Here is a 21,285-nt window from a genome sequence, read left to right on the forward strand (position 1 = left end):
GTTGCCTGCGTCAAAGGCCTCCATACATGGGTTGTGTGTGCTAACCACTGCACCACCTGCCTCTCTATCCAATTTAAATGGAGTACAGCTGGTATCCAAAGATGTATAAGCAATAATACAACAGTAGTAAAAGGTGGTACTGAATGTCTTCACGTGGGAGACAAATATGTATCAACCCTTTTTAAAAATCATGTGTCAAAAGAAAAAAAAGATGCATCTCTATGATTGTTATTATTGTGCACCATTTAGTGTTAATCAGTCACAAAATATTCGCACTAAAAAGCACTAAAGTTTGTAGTTGTTACAGTGTTTGGTGAAATTGAAAGACCAAACCTGGGGTTAACAATTAACAATTAACTTGTGCAAAAAAAAACCACATGACTCATATTCTGTTTATTACAGTATTTTGCTACATATAGACAAAACAGACACACAGGTTTTGTTCAAAATCTATCATTAATAGGTCACAGTATTAACAAGAACAGTGACAGCTTGTGAAAACAGACCTTTGACTGTAGGAACAAAATAATTTACCAAAACTCGTGAAATAACACCTCTTTAACCCATAAAGATGGGCAGAAACTTTAACAAGTCCTCTGAACCTAATCAACACATTTATTAGTCTTCCAAGACAACGTTGGGACATTTCTTTATTAAATTAATTAAAAACAATAAAACAAACTGAACTGAAACTGAAGTAAGGTCCAACAACAAAAATAAAATAGAAAAAAAACGCATACCAAAACATAACAAACTATAGGAGGGCAATGTAGGATAGTCCATGATCACCAGGGTGAAGCTCCTGCCTCATGGCTGAGTCTGTACTTGTGATAGCTCCAGGTTTGTCTGAGTTGGTGGTAGTGTGCTTGAAAAGTCTGGGATGTTATGTTCTGTGTAGGGAGGTGGGATGTCATCTGGTTTGATTCCCAACTGAAACACAAAGAGAAATTAAAAACAGAAGATATTTAGAAATGAAAGCTGATAAGGCTTCAAACAAAGCAGACATTGAGAGTAAAAATAGGCTGCATCATGAACCTATTAGGCTCACCTCATGATAAGATGGTGGGGGCTCATAGCGGACGGTGGTGCTGTATCTGGGTGGAGATAGGTGCTCGCTCCCGTGCAGGTCTTCACTATCCTGCCGTGATATACTTTGAGGAAAAGGGATGAAGTATATGGAGCGCAGTTGGTTTTCCTGTTCCCTGCGGAGCTGTGCTTCCCTCTCTATCTGCTCCTCTCGCAAACGGGAACACGTCCTGCAGAAGCTGGTGCAGAACATGATGGCCAGACCGAAGCCCAGGAAGCCCAGGAAGACCCTCATGAGAAAAATGAAGGAGCGTGCAAAAGAAACAGATGATTATGATTTGGACATTTTTGCAATATCAATTAAGATATACATTGCTTTTTCATGGAGATGTTAGGACAAGCTTTATGGCAACATCTGAAGGTAAAATGGGTAGAAACAGAGCAAAGCCTGTTGGAATATTCTTTCTTCAAACTGAAAGAAAATATGTTGAATAAATCTTACTGAGAGCAGAAATATTTAGCTTTTATTGAGAGAGGAAACTAAACTGAAAAGTTTTCTACAGCAGCTTCATCCAAACAGGATTGAGGGAAAGATTTAAATTTTTCTAAAGTTAATAGTTTCCAGCTATGTTTAAATTACAGTCTGCTTACATGGATTGATTTGCATTTAAAAGGACTTTAAATTGCTAGTTCATCTATCTTCATCAATAGTTATCTTTTTTTAAATCTGTTTTACTTTTAAATAGGCCCAGACTCTTATTCTTGTTTTTTCTTGTTATTATTGTTGGTTTTGTGTTGAGCAGGAGTAATCCTTGCATACCTTGGAGAGGAAGCTGTTGGTTCCTGGCAGTTTAAAAAGTCCATTGAGTCTCTCTGTCTCTGGGAGGGTAAGAACTGCTTGTTATCTACCATAAAGCCCCCCCAAAAATCTTATACATAAGAAACAACATATGGAAAACTGAGAACAAGCATTGAAAATGATTTTTTATAACTACTACTACTCATGTTAAATCATATTTAATAAAATATTTGAAAATTGATGGCCTTTTTTGTATTATACCTCATACAGTTGTTTTATTGTTACGACACACTGATGAGGAAGTTAACTTCAAGATTTTAAAAGTTGAGGCTATCCAGAAAAAAAAGAGCAGAAACCTTCACTTACAGAGCAAGGTCGGACTGTTCTAGGTCTGCAATAACAAAATAAATCCTTGCTTTTTTTTCAATGAAACACCTGGAAATAGTTTGGATTTTGAGATTCAATTCACACGACATTGATTAAATGCATTATTAGTCTTCTTTTTAAAAGGTAAAACATAGATTTTATGGAAAATAATTATTCTAAATGCTCTTTAACACACTCAGATGTTTTCAAACACTCAGTGGTGGCAAAGCTGTCATGTTAGTTTAGGCCTCTTACTCATTCTCAGTTTTCTACGTACAGTAACGAATGAAAGTTGGTGGAAGCAAATGATAATTTATTTCTCTCTCTTTTTTTTAACTATTGAGACATTTTGTATTTTTTGAGCCTAAAGAAATAAATGGGATGCTGTGTGGCATCAATAAAATGTCCACACCTAATTCTTTTTTCTATTAATCATAGTTTTTTCTTTGCATTATGATTCAGTGGTTCAAATAAATCATGAAGAGTCTATAATGACACTTCAATGTTTGCCAATAATAAATAATAATAATAATAATAAAGATAATAAGTGTTTGTATTAAAAAAACAATCCAAAATAGAAATAAAATAGATTTCTTACTCTAGATAAGGAAAGGAGTTATATATCATTCTCTAGATGGATTGGTCCCACAGGATGGATCGAAATGGAGCCACGAATAACAGAATGAACCTAAAAGGTAAACAAGGTTTTACAAATCTTATTCCAAATGACAAGATGAGAGGATCCAAAAAACGGATTCACTTGAGCTGATAATCAACCACAGTTCTTTATGCTTATCAAACACAGACTCACTACTTGCTCTCTTACATAAATCAGATTTCTATCCTCTGCCAATAAAGAAGTACACTTTGTACTCATAAGACCATAAATGTTTTGTCGTCGGCACATTGATGCAACAGGGTTTTTATTGCCAGTCGATATGAAAAGGAGTGCCATTTCTTACCAGAATCAGTCTGACTGTGACAACCTTATACTGTTAATAGTTATTCAATTTGGCCTAATTGTTGGGGGCTATTACATAAAAACATATGATGACGAGAAGAGCTTCATGCTTAATGTTGCACACATTTCAATGCAGTTCTGAGAACAGATAATAGCTTTAATAGAGCTCACCTGTCAACAAGAAAAGAAAACAGACGTAAAAATTTCCTATGGCTGTAATTGTTAAATAAAGCAGAAAATCTGACAAAAAAAATCTGCATGGTTGAAAAAGGGTTTACAAAGAAAATAAAAAAGAAATGTTACATGTTTTTGCAATCATCCCCTTTTACACTTATATTCCTAAACTATTATCTTTACAATCAGATAACTGATCAATTTAATATGTCTGTGTTTGATATGAATGTGGCTGTGAAAGCCTCAGAGCCATATTAGAGAACTGCATTCTTTTGAACATCTCACAGAGCACAAAAAAGCCCAACAAAAAAACAAGAAGAGTGAGGAAGCAGCTGAGTAAACTGTGGTAACTCTGGAGAAGCTGCAAAGATCCACTGCTCAGGTGGAACTATCCGTCTACAGCAGGGGTCTCAAACTGGTTCCAGAAAGGGCCGTGAGGCTGCAGGTCTTCTTTCCAACCAAGCAATAGCACACCAGACTCCAGTCATCTCATCAAGTGAGTCCAGTCTTAACATGATGACTTGATGAGATGACTGGAGTCTGGTGTGCTATTGCTTGGTTGGAAAGAAGACCTGCAGCCTCACGGCCCTTTCTGGAACCAGTTTGAGACCCCTGGTCTACAGGATCTGCACAGCTCTGCACCTTAGAAAAAATCTGGCTTTTAGGAAAAGTTGACAAGTAACGGTATCATTGAATGAAAGCTAAAAGAAAAAAAAGTCCTTCTAGCATGTGGATAAGGTACAAGGAACCTTTTTAGCCAACACAAACCCCGCAGTAAAATATTTGGGCGGCAGTGTCATGCAGTATAATAGTAAGAACAGGAATCTGAGAATTGATGGGTGGATTTTTTCAATTACACGGTAATCAATCAAAAACAAACAAACATTATAAAACTAAGCTGACAGGGGCATTACCCTAAAGCACTCACTGGGGTAGGTATAGAAGTTTTACTTTAAGAATAATGAATGGACACAGCTTGTTATTTTAAAATTTCATTTCATTCTCATTCTTCACAATTATGCACAACTTTGTGTAACTCTGTAACATAAAGCTCATTTCATAGAATTTTGATGTAAAGTAAACAAAAAAAGGTGCTGGTAGGCTAAGGAACTATTCAAACTATTATAATCATCATGAATATGCAAAAGTAAAAAAGCATAGACCTTTAGGCCAATAAAAGATGTGGTTTTACAGCTGATCATGTAGGTCAGTCCTGTGATTATCACAGACTTTGATTTGACACCTTCTAGATAATGGAGGGAAACTTCTAAGCTTGAGCCCAGCACAATAAGGGTTTGTCTTTAAAAATGATACATTTTTTCAGATGATTCCTACATAGATTTAACAAACCAAACAGGTACTTGACAAAGGTAGGAAAACAAAACTAAAATTAGCTCAAGTAGGGATATGTGAAGTCAAAATTCCCAGTAGCTGATCATTGAGCACATAGAAACCGAAGCAAAGTCTGTAAATACGCATTGAACAAACAGACGTCTATGATATGTTCCCTTTGAAGAGATTTCTGATTAAATTTAAACAGATCCTTTTGATGAAACCAGATTCAGATTAGAAAACAGAAGCAAAGGTGTGTTTCAGGCTCTTACCTTTGGGTAAAGTGTCTTTTTCCAGCTGTAGAGCTGAAAGGGCTTAATCAGTGGAGCAGAGTACAGTTTTTATTGTGGGTGTGCTGTGTGTGTACTGTGTGTGCTCATGCATGGGAGCAAGGGTAAAGCCCACAATGCTTATCTCCCATTAAAATGCATTCAAAAATCACTATCCTTAGTTCAAATTCTTCTTCTACCAAAAGCATTTTGAAAAAGGCCTAAATATAGATGATCACACCAAGAAAAAATATACATTACATGTCATTTTAGTGATGGACAGTGTGTCTTAATAGATGGTGATAAAGGGTTTCTCAGAAGGATTTATGGCAGTGTTATGACATTTAAAGGAACAGGCCTGTGTTTTTCCTCTCATAAGCTGGTAGTTAAAGTTGTTAAGAAAGAATTTAGGAAAATATGAATAAAAACAGTTAGCCCCCCCAGCTGTGTGGTCAGAGTCCTGAGTGCTAACATCTTAAATGCCCCTTGTTCAGAAAAAGGCTAATCTGACCATAGAAGATAGTTGTTTCTACTTTATCTCAGGCAGCGAGGAAAGAGGCCAATGTTCTATGCCAACCAGTTAAAATAAGTGTGAGTGTGAAGTCTAGAATGATTTTTTTTTTTACTTTTCATTTGAACATTTTAAATCAGTATTTTTGAATATTATCTAAACAACTGACAAAAAAACAACAACAACAAAAACAAAGAATAAGACTGGAAGTAAAAAGTCGTTATCCTGGAACCCCTAACCTAACAACTGACTGTTCCATTCTGCTTTCAACATCTACTTGCTCTTTGTATTTACATTTAATAAGAGTATGATTAGACTTAAGGTCAAAAACTGTTGGCCAGATGTTCAATTTCAAGTTTTCTACTAATTAAATCATTCAGGTCTTTGAGGAGCAAAGCAGGTCCACATTAATAAACTAACAACCCCAGATTGATGTAGTGAGACATTCATCTTCCAAAAACAAATCCTGTAAACGGGATAATTTGGTAACTTAGGAGGAATAATTTAGATGTGTTTCAAGAAATATTTGTCTTCTTTTTATTTTTCCTTACTGGTTTGGTCCTTAAATGAAACCTGTAATTCTTGAGATGTTCCTCAGGGGTTTTTGTCACCCTTTGGATAAGTTGTCAGATTTTGGTCACCCAGACACTCCTTTTAGTTTATTAGCGTTCTGTATTTTCTTTCAACTGTAACGGCTGTCCAACGTCTTAGAGATAACCTTGTAACTCTTAAGATCTAACAAATGGAATTGACTTTGCTTCTCATATCAGGCTGTTCAATATGTTTTAGCCCAGTTATGTTCTTGTTAGACAAGTTCCTTTACCCTTACAGGTCTGGCATTGATCAAATCAGGGTGTGGCGATTAAAAATGAAATATAGAGATATGAAAACAATTTGTGTTCTTCTTATCTGACTTTCCAATTTGTTTAATAGTCTCAATAATGGGACAAATAGCTTTCACTGCAGTACAACAACCCAATCAATAGGTGGAAAAGGAGAAAATATGCATCTTCAGTGAGAATAATAATTACTTACAGAAGATTACAGCATTTTGCAAGTCACTCACACCCAGAGTGATAAGAGTGGTTCATGTTTGTTCTTACTGAGCTGCTGAGTGCAGACGATTATTATGATCAGAGCAGCAATCGAAAAAAAGCAAATAAAAGCAGCAGTGGTGGCTGGCATAAACCGAAAGGTGTAATGATTAAAAATGTACTTTACAAACCAGTTAGCTATCTCTGAGTGGAAAAAAACTCTTGTCTGCTGTTAGAGGAATGTAAGGATACAAAGGTTGCATCAATGTAACTGTCAGGAAGTGAACATGCAAAATTTATGTAATTAATAATGATAACAGAGGCCTTTGCTCCCTGCTAGCATATTAATCATGGAGGCAGCTTGAATTATTTTAGATAAGGTTTACAGTTGAAGTAGTTCAGGATCTACTGAACTATCTCTGTTGACCCTTACATCACACAAATACAAAGTTTTATGGGAAAACTTAAATCGAGGATATAATGAGAAATGGGAAAAAAAGGTAGAAAATGATGAACAAACGGGTGTTAATTGTACACCGCACAAAACTATCTGGAGGAAACTATTGGAACAAGTAATAAAATCCTTCTGGAATTTACTCAATGAAAGGAGAAATAACTGATTAGGCTGAGAGGGACTTGGTAGCTGGATGGAGGCTCACCTTCACCTCAAAAAGCCTAAACATACAGCTATTCATTTTTCTTAACGCCAAAGTAAAAGTTACAATTTAAAGTATAAACTGAAATAAATAAGATATGAAAATAAACAGCTTGGTTAGGCTAAAGTTAAAGAGGACTTCAGTTCGGCTTTCAACACCATCATTCCACAGCTGATGGGCAAACTGGAACAGCTGGGCTTCAATGCACCCCTCCGCAATTGGCTGTTAGACTTCCTCACAGACAGACCTCAGTCAGTCCGGGTTGGACAGAACACCTCTGATGTCATCACCCTAAGCACAGGCTCCCCTCAGGGCTGCGTCCTGAGCCCCCTGCTGTTCACTCTGATGACACATGACTACGTCCCCAGCTTCACCACCAATAACATCCTGAACATTGCAGAAGACACCATGGCTGGTTGTTGTCGTCTCTGATGACAACGACCAGGACTACAAAGAGGAGGTGGAGCAGCTGGTGGACTGGTGCAAAGATAACAGCCTGATCCTGAAAGTGGAGAAACGAGGGAGATCATAGTCGACCTCAGGAAGACGCAGCCTAACCACGCTCCACTGGTCATCAACAGCTCAGCTGTAGAGGTGTTCAGCAGCACCAAATATCTGGGGGTGCACATCATAGACACCCATACCTGGAATGTTAACACCACCTCACTGGTCAAAAGGGCACAGAAGCGCAGATACTTCTTGCAAAGGATGAGGAGAGCCTACCTGTCCCCACCCATCCTCACCACCTTCTACAGAAGCACCATAGAGAGCATTCTGACCAGCTGTCTCACTGTGTGGTGTGGAGGCTGCTGCAGCTCAGACTGGAAGAAGGTGAGGAGAGCGGTGAGAACAGAAGAGAAGATCATCGGGGCTCCTCTTCCCTCCATAAAAGACATTTCATCCCAGCGCTGCGTGTCTCGAGCCTGTAACATTATAAATGACCCCTCACACCCCCACCATGGACTGTTCTCCATGCTGCCCTCGGGAAGGAGGATTCACAGTATTCCCTGCAGGTCCAGCAGATTCCGAAACAGCTTCTTCCCCACCGCCGTCAGGCAACTCAACCGTTGAGAAAACTCTAAATCACAGAATCTGCATCATACTGACATCACCAAACCAAGACACTGCATCATTGTACAATATATATTAATGCTCTGAACTTCCATATCAATGCATTTTTTCAATGGAAATGTCATAAAAGCTCTACAAAACAAAATTCAATTTGTATACACTCTTGAGTTTAAAAAATGACAATAAATGTTGTCTAAGTTCTTTGCCATACTTTGCCTGCCCAAAATTATCATGAAACTAAGAAGATAGAGTTAATCTTTTGAGGTGAAGTGAATTTCTTCCTTAGATATTAAAGCATATTAGCAGCAGGCTGTCACATATAAGGCACTAACTGTTGAAAACTGACCCTTTCTTTAATACAAAACACACTTTTTTGAACATATTTTGTCAACTTTTCAAGTCAGAAATGTTTAAAAAGAAAGGCTACATATCCCAGATTAGGAAATCTAGTTTTTAAACTTTCTCTGAACAGTAACCTCTTCAGTATAGCATAGGAAAATGTGCTCAGATATAATTAAATGAATGTATAAAGTTTTCTGTATACAAGTCGATTTTGGTTCAAATAGTCGTTTATTAATTCTTATTTTGTTTCCTGAAGACAAAAGATACAAACATTCATTTTATTTCTTCTTTCTTTTTTTTTTTGCTGTATTGCTGATAACAAGCTATCAAAAAACATTACAATAAAACAACACATTTGTTGGATAGTTCATTTCTTTTTCTTTCCTCTGTAATAATGCAGTTTAAATTCAAAACCCAAATTAACTTCACAGCAGTTCAAAAAAAAATCCCACCCAAAATCTTACAACATTAAGGTCTGTGTGCTGAAACAGCCACTTAGAAAGAAACAAATAGGCAGAAACAGGCATCTCTGGTGGAAATCCCTCACTAAATAATCCAAGGAAAGTACCTCTTACCGTTAAATTTTAAACTATTTCTCAAGTATGCTCAAACAAAGTTTGAGGAAGAACGAAAAAAGCTATTTGGCTGAAATTTCTACATAAAAAAAAAAAGAAAAAAAGAGTGCTACTATTTTTTGTCAGAGTTTTTAAGTGCAAAATGCTTGTCATGAAGGACACAACTTTTCTATGTTTCACACTGGGCCTTTAAAACTGTCAATACATGATGGGAGCATCTGCTTGATGTGAGAAACTAATGGAGCCTTTAAAAACTGGGCATCCTGTAAGAGTGGGTCAAACAGACATGGGCTGCAGATGGTTTATCTAAGTTCTTTATATCTATGGTTGGAAGTATGGGGCCTGAGAAAATCAAATTGGGAACATAAATGACCCACATCTGACAGCCGCCTGCATAATGTACTGACCCTATTTTCAACAATCTAATTTCAGTAGTACAATGAACACAAGAGTATTAGCTCTTAGTCTACTCTCTAATCTGGGCTCTTCTTTAAAACCCAGATTAAAGACCTGCTCAGGTGAGGCTTGGATGGTGGAGGTCTAAAAAAAACAATCCATGCCCCCGGAAATGCTTTCATAAAAATCTGCTCAAGTTTCAGTGATGTTGGTTTCAGTCCAGAAACCAACATCTGCCTGTCCACAGGGGGTCAAATAAAAACCAAACTGCTCCAAAGACTATAAATCTTCATGAGGAGCCCTGAGTTGCCGCTTGTTCAACCAAGCCTGTAACAGAGGAAGGTTGGTGTCCATCCAGCGGATGTTATCCTCGATGGTCTCGTAGGTCTGCTGGATGCACCTCATTTTTGATCCCTCCTCCTCCGTCAGGGAGTCAAAAAAGTTCCTTATCTGAGGGACAGCATGGGTGTGAGATTTAAACACATATTCCCACTTTAAAGTGATAAAAAAATATATAATTTATCCTCTCATTAACAAAAAAAACTTGAAGACAGAAGAAAATTCTTATTAATCACCTCCTGAAGCATCTCCCTGGTGGAGTACTGGTTGGTCACACCGGCCACCATGTACGAGACAGTGTTAGAGCCGAGGTCAAACCTGTTGTATTAACACAAATACTCTGTTACTGTTAGTGAATCAGGCGCCATTTTTAACCTAACAAGGAGGATGAATATGCAGATGTTTAGCTTAGGGTAGAAGGATGATGAAATTCAGAGAGTAATGTGTACTGACTTCTTGATCAGAGTGTGCCAGTTAGCTCTGAGGAAGTCCCAGGCTAGTTTGTAACCATGAGGGTTCCTTCCAACAGAGGCAACCACATCTGGAAGGTCCTGGGTCTTCATCACCTCACCCCGCAGACTCTGTTCCATCATCCTTGAAACAGAAAGAAAGGACAGATTTTAAAGAGGAGCTTTGTAAATTGTCATTTTCCCTCAGCTCTGCTACTCACCACTTGAGCTTGTCCTGCATGTGTGTGACAGTCATAGCAGACTTTATACGGCTCTTGACGGACATCTGCATCGAGGTGCGGTACTTTTCAAAGAGAAAGTCCCATCCTTCTGGTGTCCGTGCTCCAATCACAAACACAGCCATAGTGATGTCAACAGGGAGGCTACAATGACAAAGATGAGCTTTACAATAAAAGCAGTGCTTGTTTAATCCATACAAGGGAAAGTAAAGCTGGTTGCCCTTGGTGCTCTGACCTCATGGTCCCATCTGAATCCTTCCAGCTGTTAAACATCTGGGTGGCTTTGGCGACGCAGGGAGGATATTTCCTGACACAGGCGAACAGCAGCAGGTAACTCCTGAGCACTCGCTCAGACACTGAACCGGAGTCATTCCACTCTTGCCGATCGATCAGATCCCGGAATAGATCCACAATATAATCCTAGGGCATCATAAACGGTGTGTAAAATGTAAATAAGGCATTCAGTACTTCAGACCCTGTTCACATTGGATTAAGACCATTGTTCATTCTTCAGGATTTCCAAGGCTGTTTGATCGTTGTAAATCTGGAGAACCAAATATTGGTTTGAAATACTCCAAACCAATTCAACAAATCCCACCCTGTGAATGTAAATAGGAGGTTTCTGCACTTCAACAATCAGTTTCAGACTGGCTTTGGGGGTGCTAACATCAGTTTATGTATCGGTATATCAGCAGCATGAAACGATGCAGCCAAAAGCTTTTTCTGATAAGATTTTGTTCAAATGCAGCACATAGCTGCAGTGTGCCATCATGCACAGTAATTTTCCCATGACAAAGCTGTGTGCACATCTTAACAGCTGCATTCAGAAGTAAGCGTGCACATAAATCTAAGATGCTTTTTTTATCTACCTACAGGGGCTCTGTGGTTTGAATATATTTAAAAAAATGTAGATATTAATTTTCACACCAACTGGTTCATAATTATTGTATAATCATTTTACCCAGTAAGATGTCAAATGCACTATTGTCTAATTCTCTCTACCCATGGATGAATAAAATAATTACATTTACCTTTGACAACATTTTGCATTGGAAAAGCAGCTGGAAAACTCACAAAACGCTTGGGTTTTCAAAAGAAACTGGACAATTTGGAGGTGTGTGCACATTTCACAAGCCGGAAACTTAATTCTACAGGAAGTGATACACATGCCATTCTTTCTTTCCCCACTACTTTTTGATTGCATGGGGGCTTATTCTACAGCAACCTGGATTGTTGCTGCAGCCTGATTGGTGGACCCCACATATATAGCAGTCAAAACACAAAAGGTTACAACCAATTAGGTAACTTGGGGTGCTTCCTGTAAATAGTGGTTAAAATCAAATTAAAGACATTTTGAGCGGTACTACTTTAGATCAACTGATGAATCCTTCCATGCTTCCTGTTGGCAACAGTTCATGGATAAACAACGACTGCCGCTGTTAGGCTCCTTCATAAGGAGGAGCTCTACTTCTCTTGGATGGGACTGTAGTCATAGTGCACTTTACACCTTAAGCCCCGGTAACACCTTGACAATTTAGACCAGCGTGTGCCTGACGTATGAAAAATCTGGCAAAGACGCAGGCATATGTTGAATAAGTAATGGGTATGTTTTGTATAAGCTATGAGCACGCTGAAGTACGCTGAAACACACTGGCACACATCGACATACGGCAAGTACGTCCCTTAGTATGCTAGCGTATGCTCATACGTGGACCATAAGTTACAGGTAATTTATATATATATAGAGAGGTATATATATATATATATATATATATATAGAGAGAGAGAGGTATATATATATATATATATATATATATATATATATATATATATATATATATATATATATATATATATATAAACAGGTAAAAATATATATATATATATAGAGAGAGAAAGTTCAGCGTATGCCAACGTTTTAGGAGATTCTGGGACTTCAGGCATATGCTGTCTAAATCTGTAAGGTGTTCCAGGGCCCTTACAAAGATTCTACAGAGACCAATACAAACCAGATTCTTAATCACATGCTGAGTCGGTTATAAAATATACCTTAGATATAATTCAACATTTTATTTAATCTTTTTCTTTTGTCTTTTTAGAGCTCATACTGTTAAGTTTGTTTTCCTAAAATATCATAGAATCTGTCTTACTTTCATCTGGTTCTCCAGTACGGTCATGTCTCTCTTCTCCATCAGCTTGTAAAGTGGGACGAGCTCTCCGAAGCCCTGGGTCACAGCCATGATCTCAGTCTCTTTGGAAAGATAAAGAGAAAGCTCCAGGGCCGTGTCCAGCCTCACCTTTCCAACACTGAAACACATATAGACAAAACTGTTGATCCCTCTCATCTCAAGAAAGAAAAATACACAATGGTCACACAAATACCTTTAATTTGACAAAAGTAATAATAAAACATTGCATTTGAACCATACCTCAATAGAATGATTAAAAATAAATAAATAAACTCATGAAACAGACCTTGAGAGAAATGATGGTACCCTCGATTTAATATTTTGTTGCACAACCTTTTGAGGTAATCACTGTATTAAAGGGATTTCTGTGAGTATATTTCTCCAATGTGAGATCGATCAATCAATCAATCAATCAATCAATCAATCAATCAATCACCTTCAATGAGACTTCAGCTCCATCAGCAGGTATTCTGGTCCTCTCCTTAATGAGCAAACTGCTCCAGTAATCTCAGGCTTAAAGGGGGACTTTTCCAGACAGCATGTTTCAGCCCCTTCCAAAGATGCTCACTAATATTTAAGTCAGGGCTCATACAGTAAGAAGGCCACCTCAGAATAGTCCAAAGTTTTCCTCTTAGCCATTCTTGGGTATTTTTAGCTGTGTGTTTTGGGTCTTTACCCTGTTAAAGATCCATGACCTGCGACTGAGACCAAGCGTTCTGACACTGGACAGCCCATTCTCTCTGGTCTAGAGGTTTCATTGTAACCCACATAGATTCAAGAAACCCTGCGATGCCAGATGAAGCAAAGCAGCCCCAGAGCATAACAGAGCCTCCTCCATGTGTCACAGTAGGGACAATGTTCTGTTCTTGATATGCTTCATTGTTCTATCTGTGAACTAAAAGCTGATGTCTCTTAGCAAGAAGTAAACTTTTTGTCTCATTTGTCCATAGGAGATTCTCCCAGAAGATTTGTGGCTTATAAACATATAGATTGGCAAATCCCAGTCTGGCTTTTTTATGATTTGTTAATGCCAGATGGTGTAATATGAAACTGATGTTCCTTGAGCTTCAATTTCACTTTTTTAGAAGTTTTTCTGTGTCCTTTTGTTACCATTCATATTATCCATCTCTTCTATTTGTCATCAACATAGGCTACAGTCCTACGGATCTTAGATTCTGAATAATATGTGCAACTGTAGTCACAGGAACATCAAACTTCTTGGAGATGGTCCTACAGCCTTTAACTTTTGACCTTTATCATGCTTGTCTATAATTTATTTCTAATCTCCTGAGACAACTCTTTCCTTCACTTACTCTGGTCCATGTTGAGTGTGGTACACGCCATGTCAACAAACAGCACAGTGACTACCTGTAGCCCCATATATAGGCCCACTGACTGATTAAAGATTGTAGACACCTGTGAGTCTAATTAATGGACAAAATTGGATCTAACATGTCCCTTTGATTACAAAATTTTCTAGAGGAACCATCATTTAAGGACAGGCCTATTTCATGTGTTTCTTTTTGTTATCTTTCTGTTGAAGCATGTTTGAAAAGCAATGTCTTACTTTCCTTTGTTCATTTTTACAGGATTTTTATTTATTAATACTTTTGTTAAATCTACATTGTTTCTGTGACCATTGTGGGTTTTTCTTTATCTTTAAAGAGGAGTACCAACAATTGTTTCCACATGTTTAAGAGCTTTATATATTGCACTGATATGTTTAAATGGTTCTCTTTTTTTACTGAAACGTTCGAGGAGATTTTCTTAATGTGAAATTTATGAATGAATCATAACCAACCTAGCTTTGTGTGAGTAAACTCAGATGTTTGAGATAGTTTACAGTCTAGAATCTCTAGTGTTGGACCGACCTGACCAGCTGGAAGACGTTCTGGATGAGGCTGGCTCTATCATTGCCAGAGATGGCGGTGTGGTTGTATAGCAGCAAATTGATGATGTTGTTCCAACCCTCTCCAGCATAATGGACCATGTAATAACCACTCATGTTGACATTAAACTTTACCCAATCCACTTCTTCGGGCAGGTAGAGGACATCTAAACATAGAGTACAGCCAGAGTACATAGGAGCTTCTTGGGTTGAAGCTCTGTGTTTGTGGATCTAAAAATTTGCCCTAGTTTAGAGCAAAATCCTCACCAGCCTTAGTCTTGAGAAGGAAACGGTGAACTGTGCTGGAGGCACTGGTCATGTACGTAAGAGGGATCTGCCACAGGAATCTGCCACATAAAAATTAAACCATTATACAGAAAATTAAAAAGCTGATGAATTAATGAAGGAATTTCATAGAGAAGCTACAAATGATGGCATATCTGTTACCCTTGAGTGAGCGAAGGATTGTCTGTCCTCAGGAAACGCTCCTGACTGAGCCTGACCTCCCGACCTTTGACCTCTACAGTGACCAGCGGGAAGCCCTCCTGCAGCGTCCAGGTGTCCATGATAGCCTTGACATCCAGCTCGTCATCAGAGTACCACTTCTAAAGATCACGTTTAGATAACCGGTTACTTTAAATTAATAAATTAACTGCTGGATTTAGAGAGAATTAATCTGTTTTGCATGTTAGTTCAAAATAACCAACATGAAAAACATATCTAACGAAAAAAATCTAAACATTTCAATCTTTAGACATAAATGTTTCAGAATATAGCGACAAGGGTCTCAGGATGATCTGTTGAGATTCTACATAGAAGTTCATCCACTGGTTAATCTGGGAAAATATTATTATGCAACTGCAAACCAATATCAAATACATTTTAAAGTTATAGATCCAATAATGTCAGATTTATTCATTGCTGTTTTTTTTTACTGATTGATCAAAACGCACCGAGGATCCAGACTGGAGTTTGACTTTAGAGCAGAACTCTGTGTGTTTCAGTCGACCTTCATCCAAAGCATCCGAGCTGCAGATCTGCAGGACATTCAAAGCAGAATCACAACATAAGAAATATAAACAAATATATAAATAAATGAAATCCTATCTGCACATAGCATCAAGGGATGTTTAAATCCTCGGTGAATTTCCCTCAGATATCCCGCCTAGCTAAGATTATTTTGCAGTACTGTAATGACACATGGTCTAAAACTCTCACAAAGACTTCAAGCCACCTGGGTCCGAAACTTAAAGAATCTACCTGCGATAATAATATGGGGATCTTAGTGAGCATTGCCTCAATCCCTGACCAGACCATGAATCATGAGCGCAGGCTGTTCCCATCAGGTTGAAGATACAGGATTCAATCATTTAATCCAGCTATCCCCAACGTCGGTCCTCGAGGCCCCCTGTCCTGCATGTTTTAGAGGTTTCCTTGCTCCAGCACAGCTGATTTTAATTGAAAGCTGATTAACAGGCTTTTGGTCTACTGCAATCATTATAATCAGCTGTGCTAAAGCAGAGAAACCTCTAAAACCTGCAGGACAGCGAGCCTCGAGGACCGAGGTTGGGGATGCCTGTTTTATTAAAGTTAACATGAGAAATGCTTCAGTCATCCTGAAACTAAACATAAAGCATTAAGGGACGCCATCATCTTTTCCTATTTATATTTCAGCTTCAGTCTTTGCATATGTTTTTAAACGACAGTTTGTGATAGGAAACACAGTTTAGACATGTTTTAACAGTAAGGGAGTATTTTATATCTTTTACAAAAAAAAAAGTATATAACATTATTTTTCAGACTCTATGAAGCTCAAACTCGTTACCCATCGATTGGTTGATGCACCAATCTCCCGATCTATTAAATCAGTTTTTTTTTATATAGAAACCAAGTTTAGTCAGATATTAGGGTTAAGACTCGGCCATCACCTACATCAGTCAGGCTCTCCCAGAGGTGGCTGTTCACCGTGTTCTGGTAGCTGTAGCGCTTCAGGTATCGGATGATTCCGATCTCAAAGGCTTCAGGACTCAGAAAATCCCGCAGCATGTTGAGAATGCACGCCCCCTGAAAACATCCAATCAAGACCAATCATGAAATACAACAGAAACGCAGCCTGGATTTACGGCGGACATGTTTCAACCTGTCATAGAAAACACGGCTTACTTTTAAACAAACTAGGATTCAAGGACATTTCTTTGAGGTGACGATGTGCCTAAATATTCGTTTTTGAAAGCTTTAACTTCCTTTATGACCAAAATAATACCATCTCATGTCTCAGAGAAACCCACTGACCTTGTCATAGGAAACATCATCGAACATCTCCTGGATCTGCGTGGGGTTTTCCACTGGCGTGGATACTGGGTGAGAGGAGCTCAGAGAATCTACCTCCATTGCCTCGAAACACTTGCCCAAGAAGAAGTCATCCTGAGATAAAGAATGAGGAAAATCAGTCCGAATAACGTTTGAAAGGACAATGAAGGTAGAGGAGCTGGACTCTCACCACGTGTAACTCTGGGTAGGTAATGTCAAGCGAAATGAACTCCATGAACTTGGCAAACCCCTCGTTGAGCCACAGGTCATTCCACCACTCCATCGTCACCAGGTTCCCAAACCACTGAACAGGAAGTGGAAAAGATAAAAACAACTTGTGACCTCATAGAGAGCATTAAAGACAAACGTGAATCGATATCCGCCTGCTTTTCCACAAAGCCAACCTGATGTGCGAGCTCATGGGCGATGACCTTAGTGATGCCCAGTTTGTCTGAGGCGGAGGATCTTTCAGGATCGAAGAGGAGGCCAGTCTCCCTGTAGGTGGTCAGACCCCAGTTCTCCATTGCACCTGACTGGAAATCAGGGATGGCGGCCAGGTCTGCAGGAAGCATCATAGAGCAGGAGTAAAACATGGAGCAGCTCCTCTACAACGTCTGACCAATGAATGTTTCATGTCTGAATCAGCTTTTATAGTGATGCTTCCTCGTAGCGTGAACCCGATCATTCAGAATCATTCTCACTTAAAAGAGAGAGTAGATAATCATGTGTGATGCGTTTCCACTGACCCTGCTTGGGAAGTGGGTATGGGATATCGAAGTAATCATCATAGAAGTCCAACAACTTCACGGCAGCATCCAAAGCAAAGGCCGTCTGATCAATCTTCTCTGGGACAGCATAGACAGAGATCTGAAGGCAATCAAGGTTAAACAAATAAGCTGTGGATAAGTGCAATAACACTGAAATTAAGCATGGGACATCAGGAGATGTGAATGCTCACCTTTACTCCGTGTTTAGTTGTTTTGCTCACAGACAGGAAGTCAGAGACGATGTAGGCCACCAGGTAGGTGCTCATTTTGACGGTTGTGTCAAAGTGGTCTTCAAGCAAACCGCCTGGCAGCTCAACTGTTTTAACCTGCGAACCGAGAAAGTGCGTATCGCTACAGTTTGTCCCGTTACAAAAAAGAACCACCATGCGGTTTCTCTGGATTTATGTGATAAGGAAGCAGGTAACTGTGAAGTGGAAGAAAAGTCTTACTAAACCAGTGTGCATCGAATCCCATTTTATGTTGGTCATTTTTGTCAATCTATCCAATCTTTTAAGGGGTAATGGTAATGCTTCTCACTTCTCCAAAATATAGTGTTTGATTTTTTTTCAGTCAAACAACAAATTATAAGAAAACAAAACAGCAATATAAGCATGCTTAAATCTATATAGAGGAATCTAAAATGTGCATGAAAGGATTTATGCATATATAATCCATATCCTAACTTTTCTGTATAATCTGTATATAGTTTTTCATATTTATGTATTTTATAGCCTCTTACAATTACTCTCTGTTCATATAGACCTTCTATGACTCTGTTGTGGCATCAGCCATCTTCTATGGAGCTGTCTGGACTCAGTGCAGGAGGTGGGAAACAAAAAAAGATCCTAACTAAATTAACATTTCTGTTGGATAATGTCTCCCACACCATGCATGAAGCTGTTTCAGAACTGGAGAGCTCCTTCAGGGACAGACTGCTGCACCCTAAATGCATCAGAGAGCGTTATCACAGATCCGTCCTCCCAGCAGCTGTAAGACTCTATAACCATCACTGTTCCCAACAACCTCAATAAGTTGTTACATTCATGCTGATTTCTTTCTAAGTTTCTATCTTAGTCAGTTAAATATCATGCTGCTGTCATTTTGCACATCTCTGATGTTGCTGCTATTTTCAAATATCCATTACTGTAAAAATGTCCATAGCTGTATATTATATAGCTATTTATTCTCCAGGTCCATATTTTTATAATGTTTAAAACACTTTATAGTACAGCATTTTGTAGTTTATCTTTTAACTCTTCACTATTATGTTATTCTTATTCCTTTTTCTAAGGTCCATATTTTTGTGACCATGTTTTTCTATAAACTTTTTGCTCCTCTAAACACCAGAATTTCCCCAATAAAGGGATTTTCTATTCTATTCTATTCTATTCTATTCTATTCTATTCTATTCTATTCTATTCTATTCTATTCTATTCTATTCTATTCTATTCTAGGCAATACATAGTCTCTGTGCACATGTAAATAAATATTTATATCCTGTATAGCACCTCTGAAACTGTATTTCGTTGCTTTGTACTTGTGACAGTGTAATGACAAAGAAGTTGAATTCTATTCCATTTAAGGGAATCGGAGTAAGAGGGGTGAATACAAATGGACTCATCACATGGTGACTCTTGTATATGATCATACACACCTTGGGCATGTTGGAAATGGCTATGTGTTGTGGCTCTCGTAAGATCCGTATGGTGAAGTTGGCTTTGAAGGCTGGCTCGTCAAAACAAGGAAAGGCTCCGCGGGCAAAGGTTGCCTCGAACTGGGTAGATGCTATGACCCTGGATGGGGTAGATGATATACAGCCTTTTAAATCTCCAATTCCAGGATTTTAACCCATTTAACTTAGGCTGAAGGTGATCATGGTTGGCCTTACCGGACCTCCCCACTGCTGGTGCGGTAGCTACCTTTGTAGAACCCATGAAAGCTGTCTGATAAATTAGCAGCAAACTCCAGCTGGACCTCATAGTTTCTGCCCTTGGTCAAAACTGAGTCTGACAGCAGAGCGAGCTGATGGAAACGAGGGTACTCCAACACCCGGAGGGGCCTGATGCCCTCAGGGGCCAGGAGCATTACGTTGGAGATGAGCATTTGCTTTGCATGGAGAATAATAACGCTGGTGTCTTCTCGCACATCCAGACTGATACGAACCACCCCGGTGAAGTCCAGGGTGGTGAGGTTTGGGTGGATGGTTAGGTCATAGTGCAGGGGGCTGATGGTTGTGGGAAGTCTCATACGGTCCCAAGGGAAGGGCTGACCATTGGTGGCCACAGGGGGGTCTTTGGCTTGGCCTTGATTGGGAATCTGAGCTCCAGATGTGTGATGATTGAGAACAAAGAGCAGCAGCAGGACAGCAAACATAGTGGCTGGGAGAGCAGGAAATCCTCTCACCTGGAATTATTATTAAACAGAATAACCAAGCAGGATTTAAATCAGACTCAAAAATATTAACTAAAATAATAATAAAATAACAGTTAAACGGTTTGACAACATAAATACATCAATTCATAATGGCAGAGTGGGTAAAATTAGTTTCGATCTGAGCAAAAACTCCATGTGGACCCAGAACAGTTAGAAGAACTCAATATTTTGTACAAAGTCATATTTCTATGATCCTACAAACTTGGTTGTGGATATTTAATGTATTCGTTTAAGAAATGTAAAACTCGTTCTCCTCACCGCTTCGACGTCTGCTGCAGTTTGTTAGAAGTGAAAGTGAAAGAGCCAGAGGCAGGAGGAACTGCTGAAAGGAAGCAGAGGAGAGCTGTCAACATTGAGTTCCGTGTCACAAACTGACTAATTATCAACCTTTCATCACCAAATACAGGCAACGACATCATTTCAGCCTGGTTCTCTGCTGGTACAAAGGTCACAGTAAATTACTGTTTCAAACCCTACTAACTCGTATTAAATGTCCAGTAGGTACCTAAGAAAGCATTACTGTTAGTTTCATAGGAACATTTTTTAGGGAAGTACCAGGAAGTCCCATGTTTTATTTTGGCAGTAACATGTTTGACCGGCAGAGGGAGACATGCTCCCCCACAAATTAAATATTTCAACTCAGGTGCTGCGTTAAGACAATGGTATTATATTATATAAATATTCCTTTCATTTTTTTTATTGTGTCGCATTTCTTTTATGTTGTTTAATCTTTCCTTTTTTATTTCTGTAAAAAAACATCTCCCATGTTAATGACACCAGATTTCAATACGTGTGTAACTTTCTACTCACTATAAGTGTTTGTGTATTTAACGTCTCTTTAAAAATCTATTACTTAGGCAACAATATGTGTGCTTTAACAATATTTTTCATTTGTTCAAAGATTAATTTGTGTTTTGTTAGGAGTTAATCACAGTTGCTTGAGAACCCCCAGTCTGACTGACTGACTGACTATCTATCTATCTATCTATCTATCTATCTATCTATCTATCTATCTATCTATCTATCTATCTATCTATCTATCTATCTATCTATCTATCTATCTATCTATCTATCTATCTATCTATCTATCTATCTATCTATCTATCTATCTATCTATCTATCTATCTATCTATCTATCTATCTATCTATCTATCTATCT

The 21,285-nt window shown here is 38.5% G+C and overlaps 2 protein-coding genes across 4 annotated transcripts; both read right to left on the reverse strand.

Moving 5' to 3' along the window:
* Positions 1–378: 378 nt before the first annotated feature.
* On the reverse strand, positions 379–5,127 carry si:dkey-283b1.6. Of its 2 annotated transcripts, XM_038305830.1 has the most exons (4): positions 4,931–5,127; positions 2,790–2,879; positions 1,049–1,316; positions 379–930 (listed from the first exon to the last, which is right to left on the reverse strand). In XM_038305830.1, exons 2-4 carry the CDS (start codon positions 2,816–2,818, stop codon positions 808–810), a joined length of 420 nt encoding a protein of 139 aa, XP_038161758.1. In that variant the 5' UTR covers positions 2,819–2,879; positions 4,931–5,127; the 3' UTR covers positions 379–807. The 2 variants fall into 2 exon arrangements, with proteins under 2 accessions (XP_038161758.1, XP_038161759.1); XM_038305831.1 differs by lacking the exon at positions 2,790–2,879.
* A 3,623-nt stretch (positions 5,128–8,750) lies between these two features.
* On the reverse strand, positions 8,751–20,603 carry erap1b (endoplasmic reticulum aminopeptidase 1b). 2 transcript variants are annotated; one of them, XM_038305843.1, is made up of 20 exons: positions 20,524–20,603; positions 20,385–20,448; positions 19,582–20,096; positions 19,348–19,486; positions 17,885–18,019; positions 17,673–17,793; positions 17,331–17,485; positions 17,117–17,230; positions 16,909–17,040; positions 16,549–16,680; positions 15,570–15,653; positions 15,064–15,221; positions 14,884–14,963; positions 14,600–14,783; positions 12,690–12,846; positions 10,775–10,959; positions 10,522–10,683; positions 10,305–10,445; positions 10,088–10,169; positions 8,751–9,962 (listed from the first exon to the last, which is right to left on the reverse strand). In XM_038305843.1, the coding sequence occupies exons 3-20, from the start codon at positions 20,064–20,066 to the stop codon at positions 9,792–9,794; spliced, it is 2,817 nt and encodes a 938-aa protein (XP_038161771.1). In that variant the 5' UTR covers positions 20,067–20,096; positions 20,385–20,448; positions 20,524–20,603; the 3' UTR covers positions 8,751–9,791. The 2 variants fall into 2 exon arrangements, with proteins under 2 accessions (XP_038161771.1, XP_038161772.1); XM_038305844.1 differs by having other exon boundaries at positions 20,385–20,445; positions 20,524–20,581.
* Positions 20,604–21,285: the final 682 nt, after the last annotated feature.

This window comes from Cyprinodon tularosa, unplaced genomic scaffold, assembly GCF_016077235.1.
Source record: "Cyprinodon tularosa strain WSP-4 unplaced genomic scaffold, ASM1607723v1 ctg567, whole genome shotgun sequence".
Taxonomy (NCBI): Eukaryota; Metazoa; Chordata; class Actinopteri; order Cyprinodontiformes; family Cyprinodontidae; genus Cyprinodon; species Cyprinodon tularosa.

Excerpts from the sequence above, each read along its gene's own strand:
- si:dkey-283b1.6 (XM_038305830.1), bottom strand. The coding sequence starts at position 2,818 with ATGATATATAACTCCTTTCCTTATCTAGA. Across the intron at positions 1,317-2,789 it reads AACTCCTTTCCTTATCTAGA|GGTCTTCCTGGGCTTCCTGG; the intron begins GTAAGAAATCTA and ends TTTTCTCATGAG. Across the intron at positions 931-1,048 it reads CCCCACCATCTTATCATGAG|TTGGGAATCAAACCAGATGA; the intron begins GTGAGCCTAATA and ends TTTGTGTTTCAG.
- erap1b (XM_038305843.1), bottom strand. The coding sequence starts at position 20,066 with ATGTTTGCTGTCCTGCTGCTGCTCTTTGTTCTCAATCATCACACATCT. Across the intron at positions 18,020-19,347 it reads CCATTTCCAACATGCCCAAG|GTTAAAACAGTTGAGCTGCC; the intron begins GTGTGTATGATC and ends CTCGGTTCGCAG. Across the intron at positions 17,486-17,672 it reads ATACCCACTTCCCAAGCAGG|ACCTGGCCGCCATCCCTGAT; the intron begins GTCAGTGGAAAC and ends TGCTTCCTGCAG.